The following is a 22,455-nucleotide window of genomic DNA, read 5'->3' as shown; positions in this document are numbered from 1 at the left end:
TATAGTAAACGGACAAAACTCAAAAGTGGTTACATTACAAAAAAACTGTGTACGGTGTGAAATAGACATGTCATGAGAGTGTGAAAGAACTGGGAACCAGCGCCAGGGCATTTAATTGCTTCCCATCTTCACGCATGTTCCCTTTTGTCCATAAATATCTCCCTCATTATTCTCAACTCTCAAGTAACTAAAAAAAACCCTAATGGTGCCTCAAAGGCCAATCCCATCGCCCCTCACTCTCTCTGAGCTTTGAAGCTCACTCCAGCGGCAGAGCATCCCTCTCACTCTCTCACTCGCAAAATATATTCAGAGAACTTCAATCCCTCAGGTAAATCTCTCTCTCTCTCTCTCTCTCTTTCATACTCCAAAACCCTATCTCTTCAACCCTGTTTTCCAGCTTCTGATTCGTATTTCTCGTAGATCTTGGCCAGTTTTTTCGTTCATGGAAGCACAAAAATGGAGGTACTGGCAAACGGAACCAGATCGCAAGGGCCGAAACCAGATCAAGCTGAGGATTCTCAGAGCAATGGTGAAGCCCTTGTAGCTATTTTTATAATATATTCCGTTGTATTCTGATTCATTTGTGTCTTCATAATGTTTTTGGTGTCTTGATTAGTTGGTTATATGTAAATAATACTTGGAATAAATTGTTTGGACGTTTTAGTGTTTGGATCTGTTGATTCTGTTTGAATATATATTGCACAAAATATGTTACGATATTTCAGCATGGTTATATATGTCCATTCTGATTTTCCATTCCTGCTATGAAGAAAACAAAAGATGAGAAAAATAGTAGGTTTATATTAAGAATTTTACAAAATAAAAATTTTAGAAAAGCAAGATATTTGTATTTCAATATTGATATTTTTGTAATTCTACAAAATAAAAATTTATTGTGTTTATATTATCAAAGAGTCAAAGTCTTTCCCTTTAGAGTTATGTTTTTCTTGGTCTTTACGGTATCGGGGCTTAAACATGCTGTTTTGGAATATATATTCAATTTAATAACACTTGTCACAGGGGCAGGAGTGGTAGAAGGTAGACTCTAATTTTAACAACACTTAGTTACTATAACCATCGCAACATAATCATATTAAAATTCACCATGTATTAACCCCCCCTCTTTTTCTCTCTTCTGGCTTCGAAATTCAACTATAAAACACACAAGCTACTTGAAGTCTTGGGAAACTTGCACAAATTCTTGCTATCGAATGAAAACAAGTACACGGAGCTCTTTTTCCCGCACTCGAGCTTCTCCTCCCAGTACTGTTTTATGCTGTTGCTCTTGTTTATTACCTTGTCTTTATTTTGTTTTCTGCGATTTACAGTTTAAAATTTGAATATATGATTTTATTTCAGGTCCTGATAGATATTTGGCTCACTCTATCTCTCTGATCCCCCTACCGGTTTGCTGCCGCCGGCCACTTTCACTCACTCTGTATCCGGCCTCCATCAGTTTGTCAGTGTCTCCTCGCTACTGCCATCCGCCGCCTCCAAACTCCGCAGTCTCGCCCTCTCTCCATGCAGTCTCGTCGCACCGTTCTGCTCGAATTGCCTCCCTACCTCACCGTGCATCTACAGGTAGGCCGTTTCTTCTGTTTCTCTGTTTTTTTCAGGTAGGAAGTAGGTTTTTTTTTTACGTATTTGGATATTTTGATACTATCTTTTTTTCTCCTCCCCCCAAACGACCTCGTTTTATACTTCTAAAAAAAATAGAAGACCCTGATGCTGGCTCAAAGGACCCCAATCCCATCCCACCCCCCACCCCCCACCCCTATCTGAAATTTGAAGCTCACTCCAGCGTAATGATAAAAATTTAGATGAAAATAAATTGGGATGTTATGTATTAGGTTATATGATTGCTGTTGAAGACATCCGTAATACAAATATATATGTTAAAAAATTTAAACGTGACAATTTTGTTATATATGTGATGATCGAAGCTGTTTGTTGTTGGGTGGTGTTGTAAAGTCTCTAGAAGCTGAAATTTCAACAGAAGAAAGAAAGAAGATACTGCAACCTGTTATAAGAATGACTAACATATATGAAAAATAAATACACTATTTTCTATTTCATGTTTAAATAAGATATTAGCAAATAAAATAATATAATGACAAACATAAAATGATAGATAGACTACATCCAATGAGAACAAATGATGTCATTTGATGGTAATTCATTAACGTAAAAGAATAGATAACTAACAATTTTTTTGAACAATGTGTGTATAATGCGAATTAATAAAGTTAAAAGAGTAAATTTAATCAATAGCATTAAATTAGAGTGAACTGTATTTTTATTTGATTGGTGGTTTATGTTGTTTAAGATAGTCATTGTTTACATAGCATTTTCCTTCACTAATTTCAGTGTGGTTAAGCAATTAAGAGTGTGTCGGGTTTAAATAGAATATTAGAAATTTTGTTTCGGTTGAATAAAATATAGTGAGTTAGAAGTTTTCAGTAAATATATAGAACAGTTCTATTTAATGAAACTCTCAAATATCTTAACAAATATGTAATGTCTTGGTTTAGTTATAAGAGTAAAAACATGGAATTACAAATAAATAGGTTCAAGTTAGGCCTTATCTTAAATAAATATGGTGAATTGTTGAGATATTCGGATAGTAATTTCTATTAGAATCTGCGTCAATGTTTTACCAAATAAAATAATAATAATAAAATTTTAATAACAAATTTTAAATATTAATAAGATATATAAAGGATAGAGATTAATAGAGGGATAAAATGACGAAACAATAGTTCATGAAGCTTTTCAAAGAAATATGGCCGGAGATTTTTTTAATTCTTAAACTAGTGTCTGGCTAATGTCTAATACAGCACTCTTTTTCTTAGTTGTTATTGTTTACAAAAATAAAATACTTGTAAACACAGATGAATTATAAAAATAAATCAAACTTCAATAATAAAAAGACTAACTAATCATATTTATTTTTTTAGTATTAGCAACATGACCCCAACAATTTCTTCCAAATCGTAAAAACTTAGAAAACAAAGCATTCTTATTTTTGGGTGTGGTTGGATCAAAGCCTAGTTTTTTAGAAAAATTTGACACGCAGTTTAAGAAAGATTTGTAATGGTTTTTGCATGCCAACAAACATTAAGATTTTTACGATTGTTGTATATTGTTTATTCTTTTAGGATTGATTTTTTATTGACCGTTGTGAAAGTAATATGTTGTTAAACTTTTATTTTATATTTTTTTTATTACAATATTCTTATATTTTTATAGATAGATTATTTGTATGAATTGTTGTTTTGCATAAACAATAGAGTTGAGTTTCGTGTGGAGCTTTTATTCTATAATTTAATATTAGACATGAGTTTCAAATTTCAAGTTATCTTCAAGAAAAAACTGATTTTTAAAGTTAATTCTAAATATTAAGATTTGATAAAATTATTTCAACAATTTTTATTTTTTTTATTGATTAAGTAAAACAAATCATATAAATCTTAATAAGAGGGGGGCCAATTAAATATAAAATATAACAAAAAATTAACAAAATATAATTTGTAGCATATATATATCAAAAAAGTAATTATATTATATAAAAGTCAATGTTCAACTACATACTTTAAGATTTTGATATTTTTAAACTTGCTCGACGATGCTTCATGGAACTAAAATCATCAATTATCATCTCTGAAGTGAATTTTGAAGCAATTTCCTTTTCAATATATACAATCATACAATCTGCTAAAAATTCATCTTCCATCTTGTTTCGAAGCCTTGTTTTAATAATCTTGATAGCTGAAAAGGCCCGTTCAGTTGTTGCTGTTGTTACAGGAAGAGTCAAAACAAGACGAATTAATCTATCAATTAAAGGATATATATTTGATTTTCCTGTCTCTGTCAATTTTTGACACAATTCAGCAAGAGTAGACAAATTCTGAAAATCTGGAGCTTTAACCACATCAAGTTCATAATGTTGTAACTCATAATCCAATTGAATCTTTTCTTGCTCAGAAAAATCTAAAGAATAGAAATTCTTTATAAGATTGCGTATGTTGCAAACACTGAATAACTTGAAAGCATCTTTAGGATCTAGAGATGTACTCAGTATGAGGAGCTCGGTTGCTTGCTCACTAAATCTACTATTTAGCTCTTTCAATTGAAAATCTATCATGCTAGTAAAAATGTCAACACGATAGTGGTGTTCAACAGTGACAACATCTTTTTTACGACGAGACCGAATTATGTCACTAAAAGAAGCACCCATATCAGGTATCTGAATAGCATGATCATTGCAGAAAGAACTAACTTTCTCCAAAAGTGCTCCCCAACTACTATCTCTTAACTGTTGAATCAATGACTTTGTACTAGAAACCAGATGCATAGCATTCAAAATGTCTTGAGATTTTTGTTGCAATGCTTGACAAAGTTTATCAGTGATTCCCATGATTTCTTTCATCATATGCAAAATGAAAACAAAATCAAATGATAATAAAGATTTAAGAGCATAAGTAGCATCACCACGTTGAGAATATGTAGATCCATTAGTAGCCAAATCTTCCAGAACTGAAGTTGTTGCTCCAAACATACGTAAAAGGCTACAAATTGAGTTGAAGTGAGAGCTCCACCTGGTATCTCCTGATCTTTTTAATGTGCCAATTTGATTTGCTCCTCTTCCTGTTTCAATTTGATTAGTTGCAACTAAATGGGAAATTTCAGTTGCATAAGCAGATCGTAATTCATCATTGCGTTTGCAAGAAGAGCACACAACATTGATAATATTACTCAAACTTTGGAAAAAAGCATGAACATCAACAACTTCTTTAGCCGCAGCAACAAGAGCTAGCTGTAATTGATGAGCAAAGCAATGAACATAATATGCATAAGGACATTCTTGAATAATTAAAGCTTGTAACCCTTTCCACTCTCCACGCATATTACTAGCTCCGTCATACCCTTGACCTCGAACATTTTGAATGTTGAGATTGTGATGAGATAATGCAGAACAAATCTCTTGTTTTAGAGTAGCAGAAGTAGTATCTTTGACATGAACAACATCTATTAGCCTTTCTTTGACAAATCCATGCTTATCAACAAATCTAACAACAAGTGCCATTTGTTCTCTTCTAGATTCATCTCTAGCTTCATCAACAATCAAACAAAACTTTGCATTACCAATCTCATTGCGAATTTCATTTTGCACCTTTCTAGCAAAAACATGTAGAATTTCCTTTTGAATAGAAGGTGATGTGTATATTGCATTTTGAGGAGCATTATCCAAAACAACTGCATCCACTTCTTTATTGTAAGAAGCTAATAATTTTAACATTTCAAGAAAATTTCCTCGATTCTAAGACTCATGACTCTCGTCATGTCCCCTAAAAGCACAAGCTTGAAACGTTAACCATTTGACAGTATCAATAGAGGCTTTAAGACGCAATCTATTGCTTAAAACTTGTTGTGAGCTTTGCTTAGCCAATACTTTGTCAATGTGACATAATTGATTAAGCAAATCTTTACAAGACTTAACAGCAATATTATGAGGAGAATTAAGAGATTTACCCACATGAGATAAAAATGCACAATCCTTTCCATTATTCACTTTTTTCCAATTGCGAAATCCTCCTGATGTGAATGGACTTGATTTTCTAGAAAATAAATAGCATGGAAGACAAAATGCAGCATCCACTTCTGGCGAATATTCTAGCCAAGAAAAACTCTTAAACCAATGAGCTTTGAAACGACGAGGATGACTTTCTAGACCAGAAAGAGGGTACTCATCCATAATAAATTGATATGGTCCAAACTTTATGTATGCTCTACGGATTTCATCTTGTTGATTGATAGGATAATTCCAAATTTGCGGACGCTTTCCGGGATCACGCATCAATGTATCAATATTAACTTGATCTATTTCAGTCCTTGCTATTTTGGAAGCAGGGGGTTGAATATCTTGCTCGACAAGTTGTGTCACAGGTTGTTCAATAATATTTTGAACATTACTCAAACAATCTGAAGCTGAATTTTGTTCATCATATATTCTCTCTTTTCTCTTGAAAAATGAGTGAATTGTTTTCATCTTTGACATTTTTAACTTAACTTGAACTATCTAACAAAAAAAAACAAAAATAATTGCATATATATTATTTTCTTAAAAAAAAAATATTAAACCTATTGAGCAATAACAAATAATTTTAGAAACACAAATATATAATAACCAAAAATAAAGTTATTGATTTACCTGATTATTTTTTGTTCCAAGTCTCACAAAAAAATAATTCTATTGAGTTTTGTCCTCACTTCAATCTTTGAACACTGTCCATTATAAAAAAAATAAATTAATTATTTTAAATAAATAATGTAAATAATACTTGACATTGTCATTAACTTAAAAAAAATTGAAATATACCTCTTTGAATCTTTGTTGTGCATTCAATGGTTAATATTTTGTTGTTCACTTCTCTTCAATGGTTTTTCTTCGTATGTCTTGTTTTGGTATGGAAAGAAAATTAGAATGAGAAGAGTAGAAGACCAAAAGTTTGGGAATCACTAAAAGAGAGAGAAAAGTGGCGCTATGCCTATGATAGTTTGAAACAAATATTTGAAAAATGTACTAGGGTTACTTTAATTAATAGTATGGGCTTGGGCTAGTATAATAGAACCATTTTTATTAATTATTAGAATGGGCTATTTGTTAACAAGAGTAACAATAATTCAAATATCTAATACATAATGCAGTTTTTAGTTTTTTTAATTTATAAAATTTTGTAAGTTATATTTTTTTTAATATTATATATAAAAAAATTTAATATTATTAATATTACTATTTACTATTTTTTTAAAAAAAATTGGGGGGGACCATGGCCACCTTAGGTCCCCCGTGGATCCGCCACTGTTCGGATAGTAATTTCTATTAGAATCTGCGTCAATGTTTTACCAAATAAAATAATAATAATAAAATTTTAATAACAAATTTTAAATATTAATAAGATATATAAAGGATAGAGATTAATAGAGGGATAAAATGACGAAACAATAGTTCATGAAGCTTTTCAAAGAAATATGGCCGGAGATTTTTTTAATTCTTAAACTAGTGTCTGGCTAATGTCTAATACAGCACTCTTTTTCTTAGTTGTTATTGTTTACAAAAATAAAATACTTGTAAACACAGATGAATTATAAAAATAAATCAAACTTCAATAATAAAAAGACTAACTAATCATATTTATTTTTTTAGTATTAGCAACATGACCCCAACAATTTCTTTCAAATCGTAAAAACTTAGAAAACAAAGCATTCTTATTTTTGGGTGTGGTTGGATCAAAGCCTAGTTTTTTAGAAAAATTTGACACGCAGTTTAAGAAAGATTTGTAATGGTTTTTGCATGCCAACAAACATTAAAATTTTTACGATTGTTGTATATTGTTTATTCTTTTAGGATTGATTTTTTATTGACCGTTGTGAAAGTAATATGTTGTTAAACTTTTATTTTATATTTTTTTATTACAATATTCTTATATTTTTATAGATAGATTATTTGTATGAATTGTTGTTTTGCATAAACAATAGAGTTGAGTTTCGTGTGGAGCTTTTATTCTATAATTTAATATTAGACATGAGTTTCAAATTTCAAGTTATCTTCAAGAAAAAACTGATTTTTAAAGTTAATTCTAAATATTAAGATTTGATAAAATTATTTCAACAATTTTTATTTTTTTTATTGATTAAGTAAAACAAATCATATAAATCTTTCTTTACTATATCAGTAAAAAAAAAAGTGAAATTATGATAAGCAAATTTATTCAAAATATTTGTCTCCCATCTTGTTTATTTTTTTATTATATTTTCTATTTAAAAAGTAAAACTTGTTAATATGGTTCTATTATATCTTGATATTTATGGTCTTATAAATCAGTTTTTCTTTTATGATAATTTGAAATTTAAAGCCCATATTTAATATTAAATTATATAACAATAGTTCTACACTAAACTCAATTTTTTTTATGCAAAATAACATTTTCAGTAAGCAATCTATATATAAAAATATAAAAACATTGTTAATAAAAAAATATAAAATAAAGTATAACAATATATCACTTTCATAGCAGCTAATGAAAAATCAATTCTAAAAGAGTAGACAATATAAAACGATTTGTAAATCTTGGTATACATTGCCATGCAAAGAACTATGGTAAATCTTTTTTTAATCTACGTGTTGATTTTTTTTAAAGACCTAGGCTGTAGTCTAACTACACTCTAGTATAAAAATTCTCTATCTTCTAAGTTTTTATTGTTTGGAAGAAGTTGTTGGAGTTATATCGTTGATATTAATAAAGTAAATGTGATTAGTGAATTATTCTTTTATTGGTTTTTGATTTATCTTTTATATTTGTCTGTAAATATAATTATTTTATTTCTGTAACAGTAACAAATAAGCAAAAAGAGTACTGTTTAGATATTAGCGAGACACTAGTTAAAAAATTGAAAAATCTAATAGTTTACTATTGTTAGGCGATATATTCTTTTTATCCTTTGTATGTCTTATTAATATTGAAGAATTGTTATTGTAATTTCATTATTATTGTATTTTATTTAGTAAATTTATTTTTCAAAAAAGATTGAGGTAGATTTTAGTTTGAGTTGTTATTTGAATATTTCAACAATTTATTATAATTGTATGTCATAGGGGATGACTTGATCCTAATTGTTTGCAATATTAAAAGATTTAATATTTGATGAAGTGTTTGTTAGAACTTTTTACTAGAATTTCATTTAATGAAAATGTTCTAAATATTTACAGAAGATTTCTTATTCACTATATTTTATTACACGCAACAATTTTTGGTATTTTATTTTAAATCTCACTCACTATAACCACACTAGACTTAGTGAATTATAATTATGATATTCTTTGTTCTCATCAAAGGTCGGCCATCTATTCTTTTATATTTGTTATTGTATCATTGTTTTATTTACTAAAATAGGAGAGTGTGTATTTATTTTTGTCATATGTTGTTCGTTCCTCCAAGGGATTTAGATATAGCTCTCCGGGATTTGGTTCTACACTATTTTTGGATAACCAACAGAAGTCTCCCAAACCACTCCTGTATCCTCATGTGGTAGAGTTCTCGAATTAATATTTCCTTGTAATGTTAATTCTTCACTTTTTGGTTCCAAATTTCATTTCTTGAATTTTACCTTCTCTCAAATTAAAAAATTAATTAATCGAATCATGTAATCCAAAGTGCTACAAATGATAAAAAAACAAAGCTAGAAATAGCTTAAAAACGGAAATTTTGTTCGGCCCACAGGTATCGAAGGGATTTTCGGTTCCATCCACCTGTTGTCTCTGTTCTTATTGTTCTTAGCTTGGAGTGTTGCTCATTTTTAATTTTTATTTTTTTTATGTGAGGTTGTTTAACTTTAAAGAATATATAAAGTTTTGTCTAATGGATATATACTAAAAGATAAATTAGAACAAATATGTAAATATTTATACAGTTCCATCAAAATAGAACTTTCTCCGTCAAATACTTAAGCCATGCATTTGCTTTTTCTTTTTTATTTATAAATACACATTCAATTGTAAGTTAGCCACAGGTAACAATGTGGGTCATAGATATGGACCAGTCATGATATAAAGATTATTTAGTCTTTATATTTTAGTCCCTGGTGTGCTCTTTTTTTCTTTTATTGTAATGTTCGTACTAATAATTTTAAAATTGTTTTTGCTATTTTAAATTTCTAAAATATTATAAAAAAAATTAATAAAAAGGTTAGATTTGATTTTTTTACAAAAAAAAGAAATATAATAGACATTATGCCCTCTTTATAATTATTATACAATATATTATAAAAAAAATTAATAAAAAGGTTAGATTTGATTTTTTTACAAAAAAAAGAAATATAATAGACATTATGCCCTCTTTTACCATCTCGTTAAAGTTTCCAAACACACTCTTAAAACATCCTGTGACGAAGATTTGCCAATTCCGACTCCTCTCCTAGAATTTGCACATGCTTAAAACACCCGTAACTCACAATGGACAACCAGTGAGGGTGACAATCATATTCCAGGTATCAGCTAATTTCCTGCATTTGTCATGTTGTTTACTCCTGAGTATTGTTATTCGTATTGGTATTGTTATTGCTACATATTTGTTTGATCCTGGCAAATACCTGCACTTTCATGCTAATGCATTGGAGAAAAATACTTGATGTGTGCTTTCCAGGTGGATGAATTGGGTGTGCTTATCTTCCAAAGGCTGCTTTAGATAGAATGCCATCCTTCATTCATGAAGAAAGGTCTGTGCTTGTTGGTCTTGATGGCAAAGGCACGTTTCTTGTTGTTACCTGGCTTTGCAAAGCAACGAGGACGGGACCCAGTCCTCTGCATGTCGGTCCTCTCTTTTCCTTGGCATCCCCTGCAACGAAGCCATTGCATACGAGGTTCCAAGTAGAGGAAAAAGAAAATGCAGCCAAAATTGAGTTCCAAACATGCTTGCTTGCTTCAAAGGTAATGCTTGCCTCTCTGTTTTTTGTCATCATTGTCTTATATACCTTAAATTAAAGTAGCTTTGTTATTTGTTGTTGTCCCATAAAAATTTTAAAATGTTAAATTATAAAAATTCACAATAGAGAGGTATATATATTGTTAGAAAAAATATAGTTTAAAAAGTAATGATAATAACATTATCCTTATTCAAGAAGAGTATATATAAATTAAGATATATGTTGGTTATTTACAAAAAAATAATTTTTAGTTAAATTAAGAGACTTTCAACAATTTCTTTCAAACAGTAAAAACTTTAAAGATAAAGTATTCTTATACTTGGATGTAGCTGGATTAGAGCATAGTTTTTTAGAAAATTAACACGCAGTTTAAAAAAAATTACTATGACTTTTGTATGCTAACATACATCAAGATTTTTACCATTGTTTATATTGTCTATTTTTTTAAGATTTATATTTTATTAGCCGCTATGAAAGTAGTATATTGTTAAACTTTTATTTTATATTTTTATATATAAATTATTTGTATAAATTGTTGTTTTTCATAAGAAAGAGAATTGAGTTTCGTGTGAGGCTTTTATTATATAATTTAACATTAGATATATATCTTAAATTTCAAATTATCATGAAGGAAAAACTGATTTACAAAGTTGACCCAAACTATCAAAATATGATAGAATCATATCAACAACTTATACTTTTTAAATCGAAAATATAATGAAAGGAAAAGGACGTTAGGAGACAAAAGTTTTGGGTAGATTTGTTTATCATGAGTTTATCTCTTTACGGGCGAAGTAAAAACAAATCAATAAACAGAGATTTATATGATTTGTTTCTTTACTACATCCGTAAAAAAAAATGAGATTATCATAAACAAATTCAGCCAAAACATTTATCTCTTATCTTGTCTTTGTTTTCATTATATTTTTGTTTTTCAAAGTAAAACTTGTTGATATGATTTTATCATATTTTGATAATTTGGGTCACTTTTGTAAATTAGCTTTTTTTCGTAATAATTTGGAATTTAAGACAGATGTCTAACGTTAAACTATATTACAAAAGTTCTACATGAAACTCATTTTTTATGCAAAATAACAATTTCAGTAAGCAATCTATATATAAAAATATAAAATATAAGAACATTGGTAATGAAGAATATAAAATAAAAGTTTGACAATATATCACATTCATAGCAGTTAATGAAAAATTAATTCTAAAAGAGTAGACAATATATAGCGATATTGTAAATCTTTGTGTACGATGGCATGCAAAATCGATGGTAAATCTTTTTTTTAAACAGCGTGTTGAATTTTTAAAGACCCAGACTGTGATCTAACTACACTCTAGCATAAAAATTCTCTATCTTGTAAGTTTTTACTATTTGAAAAGAGTTGGTGGAGTCATATCGCTGATACTAATAAAGTAAATGTTATTAGTGAGTTATTCTTTTATTGGATTTTGATTTATGTTTGTAATTTGTCTGTAATTATAATTATTTTATTCTTGTAAACAGTAACCACTAAACAGAAAGAGTACTGTCTTAGATATTAGCGAGACACTAGTTAAAGAATTGAAAAATATGTATGCTAAAATTTTTTCAAAAGTTTCATAAACTATTGTTTCGTCATACTGTTCCTTTCTATCCTTTGCATGTCTTATTAATTTTGGAAAATTGTTATTGTAATTTCATTGTTATTCTTATTTTTTTAAATAAATTTGTTTTTTTTCAAGAAAGATCGACGTAGATTCTAGTCGAAGTTGTTATCTAAATATCTTAATAATTTACTATAATTGTAGGTCATAGGGGATGATTTGATTCTATTTGTTTGCAATTTTACGTTTTTACTCTTACAGTTATATCAAAACATTTCATATTTGATAAAATATTTGTTAGAACGTTTTACTAGAATTCCATTTAATGGAAATGTTCTAAATATTTACGGAAAATTTCTTTCTCATTATATTTTATTTACTTACTCGCAACAATTTTTGGTGTTGTATTATAAATGCCACTAATTATTGACTGATTAACCACACTAGGATTAGTGAATTATCATTAGATGATATCCTTTGTCCTGATCAAAAGTCGTCCATCTATTCTTTTACATTTGTTATTGTATCATTGTTTTATTTGCTAATAGTTTGTTTAAAAATAAAATAGGAGTGTGTATTTATTTTTTTGCATATGTTGTTCGTTCCTCCAAGAGATTTAGATATAGCTCTACATTATTTTCGGATAACCAACAGAAGTTTCCCAAACCACTCCTGTATCCTCATGTGGTAGAGTTCTCGAATTAATATTTACTTGTAATGTCAATTCTTCACTTTTTGGTTCCAAATTTCATTTCTTGAATTTTACCTTCTCTCAAATTAAAAAATTAATTAATCGAATCATGTAATCTAAAGTGCTACAAATGATAAAAAAACAAAGCTAGAAATAGCTTAAAAACAGAAACTTTGTTCAGCTCACAGAGATCGATAGAGGAGATGAGGGAAGAGTGGATATCACATGAAGTTATTCCAAAGGGATTTTCGGGTTCCATCCACCGGCATGGTCTTGCCGTTGAGGGCTAACTGGTCATCTTTGGATGGAGTTGATGGTTTGTCTCTGTTCTTATTGTTCTTAGCTTGGAGTGTTGCTCTTTTTTATTTTTTATATGTGGGTTGTTTAACTTTAAAAGTTTTGTCTAATGGATAAGCACTTAAAGATAAATTAGAACAAATATGTAAATATTTAGACAGCTCCATCAAAATAGAACTTTCGCTAGAAGCTCCGCCAAATACTTAAGCCATGCTTTTGATTATTCTTTTTGATTTATAAATACAAATTCAATTGTAAGTTAGCATCAGGTAACAATTTCTGTGATAGATATGGACCAGTTATGATATGAAGTTTATTTAGTCTTTATATCTTGGTCTCTAGTGTGCTTTTTTTTTTTTTTACTTTTATTGTAATGTTCTTACTAATAATTTTAAAATTGTTTTTGCTATTTTAAATGTATAAAATATTCAGAACCATGTAATTGATAGTAGAATATAATTATTAGACAATATATTATAAAAAAATTAATAAAAAGGTTAGATTTGATTTTTTTTTTTAAAAAGAAATATAGTAGACATTATGCCCTCTTTTACCATCTCGTTTTAAAGTTTTCAAATACTCTCAAGTCTTACAAGTATATATCCTGTGAAGAAGGTTGTATCCCATCCCTCCCGGATCCCGCATAGATCTTTGAGGTCCCCAATGGAGTGTGATTTCTTAGATTGGAAGGTCCTTATCATGAACATGTACAGCATAAAACGTGGCTTCGATGATTGGTTTAGTGTCTCTCTTTTCCGGGCCTCCCCTGCAACAAAGCCATTGCATACGAGGTCCCAAGGAGAGGAAAAAGAAAATGCAACCAAATTTGAGTTCCAAAGATGCTTGCTTGCTTCAAAGGTAATGTTTGCCTCTCTGTTTTTTGTCATCATTGTCTTATCTACCTTGAAGTAAAGTAGCTTTGTTATTTGTTCATTTTGTTGTTGTCCCATATTGATGTGAGTAAGTTTGTCCATGCATGACATTCTTGTTTCAATTCATGAATAGATGAAGGTTCTTCCTGGTGATTTGATTGTTAGTTTCGAATATTGTATAGATTCATGTCAAGGACAACTATGCTAGTTTTCTTAAAATCTCTAATTTATCTTATGTATAGATTATGATGTCAATATGGTAAACTTCTGCCTTCTTGTTCCAATCCAATGGGAAGAGCACTACTTTTTCGATGATGATTTCTTTTATGTTTTGGATTTTTTGTGATTTTCTATGATTTTAATTCTGAACTCTATCCAATTAGTCTGTTTCTGAATTGTGTTTCTACCTTAGGTTTTTTATTGTTTTAGCTATATCGAATTATCGATCATGGTTTTTGGGATGTAAATGGATTAAAAGGCTATCTTTAATTAATTTTAAGAAGCCATTAATGTGTTCTATTTTATTATATAAATAGAAAAGATCACTCAATTAAAAAATGATCATTTGTTTAAAAGGAAGATTTTCTTTTGAGAAACTAGTTCTAAAGATTTTCTCAATATCACATTAACTATGTTGATATGAATAATTACTTTTTAATAAAATACTTGTTTTCCAAATTATATTCAAATACTTCTATTTAATTTATTTAATATGTAGAGAACTTTTGTTTTATTTTATAAAGATTCCTTAGACATTCAAACTTGGTGAAATTTTGTATTGAGTGCATTATATTGATACAACAAACAAGCAAGTTAGACAGAATTTAGTACTTGATTTTAGTATGAATCTTTTAATTTTGTTTTAATTTTGTTGCTGTGTTCGAAGACAGATAGCTATTCTGATTTGGTATATTCGAAAGACACCTCGAATATTATATTGACGATCTAACAAGGATGAATTTCAATAAATTTCTACCTACGGCTCTTATCTTTTATGGAATCGATCCCCTTTGACTATACAATAATATATGAATTCTTTTGTTGATATTATTACCAGTATTTGATACTAAATTATTCATAGTATTACTAATTTACTATACCTTCCCTATTCTCTCCACTTGCTTTTTTTACTAAATTGTTTTAAGATAACAAATTAGTTAAAAATCTTTTATTTTATCAGCCTAATTACTTTTTTGATTTTGAAAAAAAAAATATCTTTATTAATATACTCTCTTCTCTACACATTGATCCTCATTCCATAATGAAAAATAGTTAATAATTAGGATTCATAACAAAAATAAATAATCTATTTACGAAAATGTTTTTCTTGCATCAAACACTAATATATTTTTAACATCCAATTAGGTGAGATAATTAGTTGATTAAAAAAATTAAAAGTTCGTTGCTTTCTATTTTTCTATAGGTAGAGTTGTCAAGTTCTACCTCTTCGTTATTTAAAGAAAAAGTCTAAGGTGTCATCAAATTTGTTAAAACCAGCACTTTGTCAACAAAATAAAAATGAGTGATTCTTCATGATTAGATAAAATCTCACACCATTAAATATACTATTGATGACTAATGGCACAACTGAATCTATTTTTTTTTTGTACGAATTTAAAAGAAAAAAAAAAGCAATCCGATCCAATAAAAATGAGATCTTTTTAGAATTTGCTATTTGATACCACATACTGTTTTTTTTTTCATTCATTTCTTTTTAGATAAGTAGTAGTGTTAAAAAAGGTATAAAAAAATGAATGACACTTAAAAGTTTTTATGATTATATAAAAAGATTTTATTTTTCTTCATATTGTAAGAATCCTCTATTAAGGGCTTGTTTGGGTGAGCTTTTAAGAAAAGATCTTTTTTCGAGTTATCTTTTTTTAAAAGATCTTATTGAAAAGCAAAAGTAATTTTATGTAAAAAGGTCTTTTTATATATCAATTATGTTTGGGTATAATAATATAAAAGTACTTTTTTGTTTATTTATTACATGAAAAACATATTTTTTTTAAGAAAAAAAGATCTTTTAAAAAAAGATGTAAATTACAGTTTTTCAAAAAAGATCTTTTTTATTTTATTAATACTTTTATTTTTACTACTAGAAATTTGTAAAACACGTTAAAAAATAAAAAAAGATCTTTTTTTTAACAAAATAATGGCGCCCAAAACTCTGTAACGGAATTCATTTTTTAACCTGCTATGTGAATAATTAAGGGTTTTTTTTTTTTTTAAAGAAAAAGGTCAATCCCTCTTCCAGACTTCCACGTTACTCTCTCTTCTTCTGAAGCCTAAAACCCAAAACCTCACCTGCCGTGATCACCTCGCTCTGCTCTGCCTGCGTTTCTTCGCGTCCTCGTCTTCTCTCTGCCACGGTTGCTTCGTTTATTCTCCGGCATCATCGTCGCTCGCGTCTGTGAATCTGCTCCGCCATTCTGTTCTGTGGTGGGTACATTTCTGATGTTTTTGTACTGGAATTTTCTGCCAGTTTTTATCTAATCTATTTTGAGAAAGAGATTGTAATTTCAGAGCATAATGATCTACTTGTAACTGCTAAATTAGGGTTACAATTTATAATGCCCTCTTTTACTCATTACGTTAAAAACTAGTCTTTAAGTTTACGAGTATATATATACTACGAAGAAGAATTTGCACATACTTATGAGTTCTCGTTTCTCAATTTTAATTGTTTTATTGTAGTATCTTGTTAATTGAGTTACAGCTAGGGTTTGTCCCGTTTTCTGGCGCAGTTAATTGCATTGCTTGACTTGTGCCGTGAGAAGGAAGGAATGATGGCGGATAAGAATCAACGATACCTTTTGGTGCTAACGCCTGAAAGGATCTGCGGCATCGACACCATGAAATTGATAACACCCGAGGAGGAGGAGACTGTGAATTGGGAAAATCTACCTCCGTTTCCCTTTGATTTCAGCGTGGATCTTCCACGGATCTGCATGTACGCTTTGGAGTTGGATTCCAAGATTCATCTCGTTGGAGGTCGCCAATATTACTTCCCATATCATCCACATAATCATGGTGCTTTTCAATTTTCCAAAAAAGTCTTCGAACTAGACCTTGACAAGAAGGAGGTGGAGGAGTCGAAATCAATCGATGATGCTCCAACGGATTTTGATACCCAGTTCACAACTTGTTACAAAGTTAGAAGTGATTATTATTTCATAGAGACGGGTGGTTTCGCACCCGTGGAGCATCCTCCTCATTATTTTTCGGTTCTACGCTCCGGAACCAAGTTTTGGGAATGCTTGCCTGATGCTCCTGGTCATCCTGACATGTGGTCGAGTACCTGGGTAGTTAACAATTCATGGTTCGACTTCTATGGTAAGCTATACCTTCGACTCTGTTTGACCGATGGAAGAGTTTTTATCCACTATTATGACACAGATAACCCACACAAGGGCTGGACAAAGAGTGAGGGTGACAACAGTTTTACGGGTTCTTTTTGTGTCCCAGTGGGTTCCGATGGCCAGCGTCACTTCTTTCATCCTACTGTGCATATTCCAGGTATTTGTTCGGGTGCACTAATTGATAATTACTCTCTCCATAATATATTTTCGTTTCAACAACTGTTGGGGAATTTCTCCAATGAAGAAGAAAGATTGTAGTTAATTTTTATTAAAGAAGTATGCATTGCATATGATTTTTTTTTTCTTATTGTAAAATGTGCAATCTTCACTCTTCACTCAGCATCGCTCTTCACATAGCATTATCCATTCTATTATTGGTATTGTTACAGATCTGGTTGATCCTGGCAAATACCTGGCACTTTCGTGCGAACGGATTGGAGGAAAAAAAGTGATATGTGCTTTCCAGGTGGATGAATTGGGTGTCCTTATCTTTCAAAGGCTTGACGGCTGTTTAGATAGAATGCCATCCTTCTATCGTGAGTTAGATAGCATGATATCCTGCAATTGTGAGAAAACGCCTGTGCTTGTTGATCTTGATGGCAAAGGCACGTTTCTTGTTATGTTACCTGGCTTTGCAAAGGGCCGGATCCAAGTCGTCTGCATGTTGGTTCTTCAAGTCGTTGCAAAGAAGGTTGTATCCCACCCCTCCAGGATCCTCCGGAGATCTGTGCGCTCCCCAATGGAGTGTGATTTCTTAGATTGGAAGATCCTTAGCATGCACATGTACAGCATGAAGGAAGACATCGAAGATTGGTCTACTGTCTCTATTTTCCCTGGCATCCCTTGCGATGAAGCCACTGTGTACGAGGTTCCAAGGAGAGGGAAAAGAAAATACAGCCAAATTTGAGTTCCAAACATGCTTGCTTGCTTCAAAGGTAATGCATGCTTGCCTCTCTGTTTTTTGTCATCATTGTCTTATGTACCTTAAAGTAAAGTAGCTTTGTTTTTTGTTGTTGTCCCATATTGATGTGAGTAAGTTTGTCAATGCATGCCATTCTTGTTTCAATTCATGTCAAGGACAACTATTACGATTTGATTGTTAGTTTCGAATATTATATAGATTCATGTCAAGGACAACTATTACGATGTCAACAAAGTAAACTGCTTTTTTTCCAATCCAATGGGAAAGAGCACTACTTTTTGGGTAATGATTTTTTTATGTGTTGAATTTTCTGTGATTTTAATTCTGAACTATTGTGTTATATACTTATATTGAATCCAATAGTCAGTTTTTAATTTCTCTTTTATTCTCAAAAGATGTCTTTTTCCTATAAATTTCATTCATTCTTATTTGGACTGTAATATCATGATTGTCATTCTTTGTTTGGTTCTGAATGATGTTATGCAGAAATTAGTCTTTTTTTTTTTTGTTGTTTAATAAAAATATTAGAAAGGTTTAAAATATGTAGTGCATCAAAAATTCAAAACATGTTCAAGCTTATTTAGAACCCTATCCACCAAACAAAGAAACTTCAATTATATTGCTGATCCAAGGTTACTGGACAAAGCCAATATTCATCAAAATACTGAGTTCCATAGTAAAGTAGCCATAGATATTCTTAATAAGATGTGTTGAATTCTGATGTAGCATTGCTCACAACATATACGTAAAGAGAAGTAGCCTTATGAGGACTTGTAGCCTGCAACATATCATTCGGGTTACTTCTATTAGGCACTAAAATCTAAATAAGAGGCTTCCTTTAATTTTCAACAATAATTTGTGTCTAATGCTATGAGGCAATCCTTTCTATTATGCCTGATTGATATGAATTCTTTTATTGACTTTTGCAGGTGTTTGTTGATCAAGTAATGTTATGCACCAGTATATTTTGAAGCAATCGGATACGGACGGCCAACATTTTTTTTTTTTACCTTACATTTGAATTAACATTAGCTAATTCTCTTGTTTTACCCTTAAAAATGTTGGTCATCTAACATTCTCAATTTTAGAATATGAAGATGATACATATAGTTATTTACTTACCACATAATAGCTTAGAATGGTAATATTGTATATTTAATCAACATCTTGATTATCAAAATAGAACAAAAATGCAGGGTTAATTTTGGAGGCAGTAATGATTGAAGCAAAGGTCTTACTTGGTTATAAGTACCTAGCACTTACTAATGATATTTTATATTTATATAATAATGTTGTGTCTTGTCGTTTACAAACCTGTCTTAATAACTTGTCCCTAATTTTATAGTCTGCAATGTTAGGTGGTGTTGTAGAAAAAGTTTTGATCCAACGTGAGAAGATTCAATAAATTAATTAACTTGTATAGAATAAAAAAGTAATAAAATTTATAATAAAATTATAAAAATTTAATTAAATAGGAACAAAATAAAAGAAATAGAGTATAATAACAAATAATAATGTTTTATAATTTTTTTCAAAATTTTACTTATGTCTATAATGATGAGAAATTTATTAATCTAAAGTAATTTACAATATTTTTTGGTAGGATAGACAATAAAATTTTTTCTAAGATTTAGGTTGGTGAAATTTTTTAAAAAGGTGCTTATATTTTTAAAAGTACAAGTTTCTTATTTGATATTTGGTAAATTAAAAAGATTATGTATTTATGTTTGCAGTTTTTAAAAGATAAGGATGTTCTTGAAAGTATTTAAGATAGAGTTTCTTTTAAAGATGATGAGTTGTTTTTTTTATCAAAATTAAAAAGTCTAATATAATTTTATATATTAATTTTTAAATTTAATTCTTACGTTATGTCTAATACAGTATATTTTAAAAGTTATTTAATCAAATATAATTGATGTTGTTTATGCTTATTGAAAATTATTTTTAATTTGATTTATCAAATATTAATACTACAACTTTTTAAAAATTATTTTTTAAAAATTAGCTTTTATAAACTACTTTTGAAAAGACTTTTACCAAACTAAGTCTAAGAAAAGATAGGATCAAGTTTATATTTATCTTTTATACATAACAAACATAATTAAACTAGTTGAAAAAAATTACGTAGATCCCCCAAAGTTGAAAACATTTCGTGTATCTCTTATAACCACATTTCTATATAAATCGAATGAGCTATATTCGATTTAAAGAGATTGGTAGTAAATTGAATGAAAGTGAGTCGATTTATCAGGTTTCGTGCAAATTGAATTGAGCTATTTCGATTTATGCATATATGTTGTAATACAAATATATATGTTAAAAAATTTAAATGCGACAATTTTGTTATATATGTGATAATCGAAGCTGTTTGTTGTTGGGTGGTGTTGTAAAGTCTCTAGAAGCTGAAATTTCAACAGAAGAAAGAAAGAAGATACTGCAACCTGTTATAAGAATGACTAACATATATGAAAAATAAATACAATATTTTCTATTTCATGTTTAAATAAGATATTAGCAAATAAAATAATATAATGACAAACATAAAATGATAGATAGACCACATCCAATGAGAACAAATGATGTCATTTGATGGTAATTCACTAACGGAAAAGAATAGATAATTAACAATTTTTTTGAACAATAGATAACTAACAAATTTTTTGAACAATGTGTGTATAATGCGAATTAATAAGGTTAAAAGAGTAAATTTAATCAATAACATTAAATTAGAGTGTAGTTATTTTTATTTAATTGGTAGTTTATGTTGTTTAAAATAGTCATTGTTTACATAGCATTCTCCTTCACTAATTTCAGTGTGATTAAGCAATTAAGAGTGTGTCGGGTTTAAATAGAATATTAGAAATTTTGTTTCCGTTGAATAAAATATAGTGAGTTAGAAGATTTCAGTAAATATATAGAACAGTTCTATTTAATGAAACTCTCAAATATCTTAACAAATATGTAATGTCTTGGTTTAGTTATAAGAGTAAAAACATGGAATTACAAATAAATAGGTTCAAGTTAGTCCTTATCTTAAATAAATATGGTGAATTGTTGAGATATCCGGATAGTAATTTCTATTAGAATCTGCGTCAATATTTTACTAAATAAAATAATAATAATAAAATTTCAATAACAAATTTTAAATATTAATAAGATATATAAAGGATAGAGATTAATAGAGGGATAAAATGACGAAACAATAGTTCATGAAGCTTTTCAAAGAAATATGGCCAGAGATTTTTTTAATTCTTAATCTAGTGTGTGCTAATGTCTAATACAGCACTCTTTTTCTTAGTTGTTATTGTTTACAAAAATAAAATACTTGTAAACACAGATGAATTATAAAAATAAATCAAAATTTAATAATAGAAAAATTTACTAATTATATTTATTTTTTTAGTATTAGCGACATGATCCCAACAATTTCTTTCAAATTATAAAAACTTGGAAAACAAAGCATTTTTATTTTTGGGTGTAGTTGGATCAAAACCTAGTTTTTTAGAAAAATTTAACACGCAGTTTAAGAAAAATTTGTAATGATTTTTGCTTGCCAACAAACATTAAGATTTTTACCATTGCTATATTGTCTATTTTTTTAGGATTGATTTTTTATTAACCGTTGTGAAAATAATATGTTGTCAAAGTTTTATTTTATGTTTTTTCATTACCAATATTCTTATATTTTTATATATAGATTATTTGTATAAATTGTTGTTTTGCATAAACAATAGAGTTGAGTTTCGTGTGGAGCTTTTATTCTATAATTTAATATTAGACATGAGTTTCGAATTTCAAATTATCTTTAAGAAAAAATTGATTTTCAAAGTTAATTCTAAATATTAAGATTTGATAAAATTATTTCAACAATTTTTATTTTTAAAAATGAAAATATAATGAAAGGAAAGGGACGTTGGAATGCAAAAGTTTTGGATAGATTTGTTTATGATTTTTTTTATCGATTAAGTAAAACAAATCAATAAATAGAGATTTATATGATTTGTTTTTATACTAAATCAGTAAAAAATGATCATTTGTTTAAAAGGAAGATTTTCTTTTGAGAAACTAATTCTAAAGATTTTCTCAATATCACATTAACTATGTTGATATGAATAATTACTTTTTAATAAAATACTTGTTTTACAAATTATATTCAAATACTTCTATTTAATTTATTTAATATGTAGAGAACTTTTATTTTATTCTATAAAGATTCCTTAGATATTTAAATTTGGC

The 22,455-nt window shown here is 29.0% G+C and overlaps 2 protein-coding genes across 12 annotated transcripts; one reads left to right on the top strand and one right to left on the bottom strand.

Annotated features, from left to right (window-relative positions):
• The first annotated feature begins 57 nt into the window (after positions 1-57).
• LOC112728796 (uncharacterized) lies at positions 58-19,467 on the top strand. 11 transcript variants are annotated; one of them, XM_072210312.1, is made up of 10 exons: positions 58-328; positions 421-529; positions 1,360-1,581; positions 9,979-10,047; positions 10,203-10,486; positions 12,948-13,082; positions 13,676-13,921; positions 16,683-17,454; positions 17,687-18,232; positions 19,149-19,467. In XM_072210312.1, the coding sequence occupies exons 6-9, from the start codon at positions 13,071-13,073 to the stop codon at positions 18,202-18,204; spliced, it is 1,548 nt and encodes a 515-aa protein (XP_072066413.1). In that variant the 5' UTR covers positions 58-328; positions 421-529; positions 1,360-1,581; positions 9,979-10,047; positions 10,203-10,486; positions 12,948-13,070; the 3' UTR covers positions 18,205-18,232; positions 19,149-19,467. The 11 variants fall into 11 exon arrangements, with proteins under 11 accessions (XP_072066413.1, XP_072066411.1, XP_072066414.1 ...); XM_072210310.1 differs by lacking the exons at positions 9,979-10,047; positions 12,948-13,082 and adding an exon at positions 1,169-1,263 and having other exon boundaries at positions 13,679-13,921; positions 16,683-17,271; positions 17,335-17,454; XM_072210313.1 differs by lacking the exon at positions 9,979-10,047 and adding an exon at positions 1,169-1,263 and having other exon boundaries at positions 13,679-13,921.
• On the bottom strand, positions 373-5,299 carry LOC140176909 (uncharacterized). The gene is made up of 2 exons (XM_072208474.1): positions 4,034-5,299; positions 373-465 (listed from the first exon to the last, which is right to left on the bottom strand). The coding sequence occupies exons 1-2, from the start codon at positions 5,297-5,299 to the stop codon at positions 373-375; spliced, it is 1,359 nt and encodes a 452-aa protein (XP_072064575.1).
• Positions 19,468-22,455: the final 2,988 nt, after the last annotated feature.

The sequence above is a fragment of the Arachis hypogaea genome, chromosome 12 (genome assembly GCF_003086295.3).
Source record: "Arachis hypogaea cultivar Tifrunner chromosome 12, arahy.Tifrunner.gnm2.J5K5, whole genome shotgun sequence".
Classification (NCBI taxonomy): Eukaryota; Viridiplantae; Streptophyta; class Magnoliopsida; order Fabales; family Fabaceae; genus Arachis; species Arachis hypogaea.
Note: the sequence above shows the minus strand (reverse complement) of the source record. Positions and strands in the feature narration are given on the sequence as shown.

Coding starts and splice junctions, on each gene's coding strand:
- LOC140176909 (XM_072208474.1), bottom strand. CDS start 5,299: ATGTTAAAATTATTAGCTTCTTACAATAAAGAAGTGGATGCAGTTGTT. Junction 466..4,033: donor ATGCTTTCAAGTTATTCAGT/GTTTGCAACATA, acceptor TCCGTTTGCCAG/TACCTCCATTTTTGTGCTTC.
- LOC112728796 (XM_072210308.1), top strand. CDS start 10,250: ATGCCATCCTTCATTCATGAAGAAAGGTCTGTGCTTGTTGGTCTTGAT. Junction 10,487..13,678: donor CATGCTTGCTTGCTTCAAAG/GTAATGCTTGCC, acceptor CCTGTGAAGAAG/GTTGTATCCCATCCCTCCCG. Junction 13,922..16,682: donor GATGCTTGCTTGCTTCAAAG/GTAATGTTTGCC, acceptor TTTCTGGCGCAG/TTAATTGCATTGCTTGACTT.